This window comes from Armigeres subalbatus, chromosome 2 (assembly GCF_024139115.2).
Source record: "Armigeres subalbatus isolate Guangzhou_Male chromosome 2, GZ_Asu_2, whole genome shotgun sequence".
In the NCBI taxonomy this organism is placed as follows: domain Eukaryota; kingdom Metazoa; phylum Arthropoda; class Insecta; order Diptera; family Culicidae; genus Armigeres; species Armigeres subalbatus.
In genome coordinates this window covers 131,842,703-131,848,702 of record NC_085140.1, presented here as the reverse complement: position 1 = coordinate 131,848,702, position 6,000 = coordinate 131,842,703, and the positions used below count along the sequence as shown (strand labels likewise).

The 6,000-nt window shown below is 38.5% G+C and overlaps 1 protein-coding gene across 3 annotated transcripts in view; it reads right to left on the bottom strand.

Annotated features, from left to right (window-relative positions):
• Window positions 1–224: 224 nt before the first annotated feature.
• The window catches only part of LOC134215124 (slit homolog 2 protein), a 136,922-nt gene continuing 131,146 nt past the window's right edge, over window positions 225–6,000 (bottom strand). For all 3 annotated transcript variants that reach the window (XM_062694373.1, XM_062694374.1, XM_062694376.1), the window contains one exon: window positions 225–3,038. In XM_062694373.1, the coding sequence (XP_062550357.1) occupies window positions 2,743–3,038 (296 nt within the window). In that variant the 3' untranslated portion in view covers window positions 225–2,742. The remainder of the gene's footprint in view (window positions 3,039–6,000) is intronic.

Here is a 6,000-nt window from a genome sequence, read left to right as displayed (position 1 = left end):
GTTGGATCACTTTTAACTAGCAGTGCAGCACATCATCGACGTTGACCAATGCGGCTTCGTGAAAAGAAAAATGCTCAAAGACGTTTATGCAACAGCTTTACTGCCGCTAACCGCAAGTCGAGCACATCTGTATATGGGCCTCCATATACAGATGTGCTCGACTTGCGGTTAGCGGTAGTTTAAGTCGTCTAAAATAGTGAATGCTGATGACTTGAAAATCTTTCGCGTCATATCATAACTGGTGGATTGCAAGCGGACGTGAAAACAATTTTGGACTGGGGCGATAGAAATGGAATGGAAGTTAATATACAGCAGTGCAACATCATAACCTTCATTCGTCTTCGTTCTTCAGTTACTTTCGACTATTTGGTGCAATCCCGTGTTCTGGTACGTGTGTCTCTTTAGTCAAAGACCTGGGACGTTATTTCGAACACCAAAATAAGCTTCTCTGAGTATATTTCATCGGTGACTGTTGAAGCTTATTCCACACACGGGGTATGGTCAAACGCATCACTTGAGACTTCAAAAATATTAACACTCGAGTACGCGCGCTGTTGTATTTTGTACAACACTATCAAAAAAACATCGCCTGCGGTACACAGCACAAGCGAACCTGTAAGAGCGTGCTGAACGGTTAACTGCTTCAAGACGCTGGCTGTACGTTGCTTTGGTTCGTAGTATACCCGATTCTGTTTTACATGGATTATTTTTTGTACACGACCGGGTAAAAATTGTTTTTTTGCAAAGTTGCTCCATTTTGCATGATTTGGCGAGAAATCATTAAACCTTTGGTATACGGATTTTCAAATTTTGAACTGAAAACTTTTTTTACACGGAACGCATCCGTTTGGCATCCGTATCACAGCGTGCAAATTGACCGCATCGAGCGTGTACAGAAGGCATTCATCAGATTTGCTCTTTGGAGGCTTCCACGACGGAATCGAAAGCTGCTACCACCTTCCGAGCACCGTTGTGCAAAAATGGTTGCAAACAATTTAAGGATTCCGGTTTATCTTTCTCTGCAGGTCGAAATAAGATACAACATTTGTGATTACTTTTACAAAACTTAGGTTCTGTTTTCGTCAGAAGTTTGAATTTTGTATGTTTGTCACAAGTAACCAGCGATTTCCGGATTTCGGTAACTCCAAAATGGAAGTCAATTTTCCCAATTTACCATGTTTCACAGTTTGTTTTATTTACCCAAATTTTAAATTTACTTCTTTTTTTTCATTTAGTTTGAAAAATTGCCATATCTTTTTTGCCCAGTTTTCTAGATTTATTTCAATTTGTCGATTTGTTTGAATTGAAGGGAAATGGAACCCATAGCAGGAAATACGTATTCCAACATTATTATAACAGAAACAGAAACGATATAGAAAGGGCCATCAATACCGGATGGATGGAGTAAAAACGCTAATCTAGAATCAGATTTTTTTGCGTCTGATGACGCACATAAATGAAACATGTTAAATGTCACAAAGCCCATCATATCGAGAGTGAAAATCCCAACCGAGGGTGTATCATTTCTGCCGAATTACCGCCCAGGCATCATGCTCTTGTTCCAAAATATCACGGAAACCCTTGAACAGCAAAAAATATATACGAGATTTAAAACCTGGAGAGAGATGTAGAGAAAACACGAATTTTCATCATACTGTAAATGCCATCAGAAAATCTGAGAAAATGTTCAAATATTTATCTCTCGAAAAAAAAAGCCTAGCCTAAGGGGATCATAAAAAAATAATAGCAATTTACTAAGTGTACTGGTTAGTAAAATAAGCAATGTCCACAGCGACTTTAATGGGACCTGAGTAGAAATTACTGAGCCAGCCCAAGTTTTTTGCTCCAATGCCCAACAAACTAATTTACTGTTTTGCAAACAATATCTCTCATGATTATATCAACATGTGTTAAATGTCAACAAAAAATACAGCCTTCTCTGAAGCAACTTCCACCATTAATAGAAAACAAGCAATATTAATGCTTCTTCTTTGAAAATGTACTCTCGCTCCCTTTTAATACCATAAAAATTCATTACGCGCCAGACGACAGTCTAATTTCTCTCCCCAAACACCGTCACCCATAAATTGACCCCCACTCTCCCGTCCCATTCACCTCGAAACGAAATCCAAACGCGCGAGAAAACTGAAAAACACATTTTTTTCAGCGCATATTACTCCATTGAAAGACTTTTCGGTAATGTGATGCTTCATCTTGCCTCTTGGGTAGTGTTGATTTATATGTCTAGCCTTCGCTGCGGTAGCTCGGCTACCTCATCATCCGGATTTCTCAGTCGCACGTGAGACTTGTTCCTGATTTATTTTTTTGCTTATGTTTAAAACTTTCATAATGCTATATCCTCCTGTTTGATTTAATTCTAGTATTTATGCTTAACGCTGCGCTCTTGCACTCCTGATGCGGGGGTCAGCTGGTTCACCTGAACAATATCGGCAACTTTCCTGGAACCACTTGCTTCCCCGAGGGGACCCCCACACTCTCATTCTTCCACACTGCAGTCTCCAAACTCCCAGAAACGAAAGCGCCAACACAAAATAACGAACAAAAGCTCACTCGGAAAAATAAAGCAACATTTGTATTTTCCGCTTCGCTGTGCCCGCACGGTAGTATTTTCTTCTCGTATTTCATCCCGGCACCGTCCCATCCGTCAGTTGAATCACCGGTTGCCACTTACCTTCTCTGCTTCTATGCGGTAGGTGGCGCCCGGCACTGTGCTACCGCTATCTAGTAGTGGCGATAATCTCGGCAGGCCACCCTCACCAGTCCTACAACGAAGGTGGTTGCCACCGGGGCTACCACCAGCCCGGTAGCCCCGCTACCGCTCAGCGATGACGTTTGGTACTTTTTGCCGACACAGTTCATCCGCTCCAGGGGCATATTCTGCACGTAGTACTCCCGGTGCTCGTTGGCCATCGTGCACATGGGGCGCTTCTTCTGGGTCATCTCGTCGTCGCGGTTCTTTAAGTCTCTCAGCAGGTTCGGAAACCAGGACAGCTCGCACGAACAGATCAGCGGATTGTCTGGGGGTGGATGAAAAAAGAAAAGAAAAGGAAATAGTAATTAACGTGCATAACGCTGGTTCCGACTTCAATTTTCTATATATAATAACTATTAGTTTTCATCTGTGAACTAAAGTAAATTTTCCTTGCATAGTGGAATTGGATTTCCTTGATTGTTATATCCGGAGCTCTCGATAACATTCATCGGTCAGATATAATACAATCAAGAAGAAAGTCCGTTGCTGGGCTGGAACATACCCAAGGTATTATAACTACGAAAGGTATTATAAAGACGAACGAGAAATAGATTTGTCCCTGCAGTTCCCTACGGATTACTTGACTTTTTGCCTATCTTACACTCAAAAAACATCTGGTCTGAATTGTGCTCTGCTAGGGTAGCTGCATAATTAAAATCGATTTGTTTACAGTAACTTATGTATGACTGAATTTGGTTATAAATAACTAACAAAATCACGTATACAACATGTGTGCTGCACGGGAAGGGTGCCAATTCCTAACGGGGAAGGTATGACAATGAAGTCATAATAAACAAATTCAATTCCAAAGGGCAAAAACATCATTTTTCAAAACTTTATTACTGCAAACAATCAACTCAAAATGAAGTGCTCATAAACTTTTCACTTCCTTTGGCAAGGTCGACCAATTGAAATCCTGCATTTTTTTGATTCTCCATTGTGTTTTCAAGCTCGTCCCAAGAACGCATTCGTCTCAATCAAGCAACGAAAAAGTTTTGATTACGTGACATTTTGAGCAAACCGTTACCGCCCCACAGCACCGCATTCGTTTCAACATGGAGTAAACTTACATTTTGTATCGTTTCCGTGCAAAACTATCTTTCGCCAGTAACAAGCAATCCTCCTCGAAATCAACGGCAGTGAAGCTATGCGGATGGTTCAATATTGTCGCAGTGCTGCATACCAAACGAAATCAAGATCAATACTAATAATCATCGTAACGAGTTCGCCGACTCATAGTCCATAATTTGATGCGAAATGTGCCCATCTTCGCCATCGTGAATCGCGCCCACTCGTCGTCACCGTATCATCATCAGTCAGAGCCCCACTGCACTGCCGCGCTGTACTAAACGAGATAGAGAAAGCAATCAAGGGAAGCGCACACAGTTTGGCGTGCCCCTCGAAATGAAATGAAGTCACGTTTCCGTGGGCTCTTGGGGTATACCTTTTCACGTTTCGCAAAATGTTCCGCAACATCTCGGCTAGAGAGCGCTATTGCGGATGCACAATCGAAAAATCTATCCAATTATCCTCGCTGGGAGCATCCAAAATAGGATTATTGAAAGTTGTCCGAATTATAGAAATACATTACAATTGTTTTTTGAGTTCGTTATCAATCAATCTGTCATTGCCCCTGTGAAACTTCAAGTAGGTCTTAACCTTAGGCCGAGTTGTTTTCGATCGTAATATGGCGCAAATTTTGCTCACTGGTATGCAGAATATTATAAACATTCAATTGCACAAACAGTTTAGCTTTAGACACAAAAAGTGGATGGATCAATGTACCATGCTTCTCCATATGCTCGTATGCCTTTATGATTAAGATATCTATGCTGGCGTAAAGACTAAAAGGGGAAGAAGGGGCTAGCTTTTTAGCTGAAGAAGACTTTTTTTGGTTTAATTAGCACTTTATCTGCATCAATGTTTGTTGGGTAGCTATGTAAATACTGAATTAAGGTCTGAGCGAAGGGTTTTCAGTTATAAAGCACGTGGTGGCACTCTCTGAGAGAGAAAATTGCACAAGTCTGCCCGCCAGAGTGACGCTGTCAGTATCGCCAACATTATTTCATCATTATGCAGTCTACAATTGCTTTAGAATTTGCCGTAAACGGAGAACGAAAGGAATTGGGAACAATGGGGAAGAAATTTTTCACTCATGCAATGGTTCGGCGAGAGAACAGCAGCTGCGCCGACCAATCACGAAATGAGGAGATCAAAATAAACAAACTCCAGCTGGTTTTGGAAAATGAAAACATTAGCCGTTTTTAGAACAACATTAGAAAATATCGTGAGAGAATTTCTGAACAAGGATTTCACATAAGCTTTGCAAAGGATTAGATAATCGTGGTGCTGGTATAAATAAGACAAATAAGAAAAAAAAGACAAATAAAACAAATAAGAGGAGTAAGACAAATAAGACAAATAAGACAAATAAGACAAATAAGACACATAAGACAAATAAGACAAATAAGACAAATAAGACAAATAAGACAAATAAGACAAATAAGAAAAATAAAACAAATAAGACACAAACGACAAATAAGACAAATAAGACAAATAAGACAAATAAGACAAATAAGACAAGTAAGACAAATAAGACAAATAAGACAAATAAGACAAATAAGACAAATAAGACAAATAAGACAAATAAGACAAATAAGACAAATAAGACAAATAAGACAAATAAGACAAAAAAACAAGACAAATAAGACAAATAAGACAAATAAGACAAATAAGACAAATAAGACAAATAAGACAAATAAGACAAATAAGACAAATAAAACAAATAAGACAAATAAGACAAATAAGACAAATAAGACAAATAACACAAATAAGACAAATAAGACAAATAAGACAAATAAGACAAATAAGACAAATAAGACAAATAAGACAAATAAGACAAATAAGACAAATAAGACAAATAAGACAAATAAGACAAATAAGACAAATAAGACAAATAAGACAAATAAGACAATTAAAACCAATAAGACAAATAAGACAAATAAGACAAATAAGACAAATAAGACAAATAAGACAAGTAAGACAAGTAAGACAAATAAGACAAATAAGACAAATAAGACAAATAAGACAAATAAGACAAATAAGACAAATAAGACAAATAAGACAAATAAGACAAATAAGACAAATAAGACAAATAAGACAAATAAGACAAATAAGACAAATAAGACAAATAAGACACATAAGACAAATAGGACAAATAAGACAAA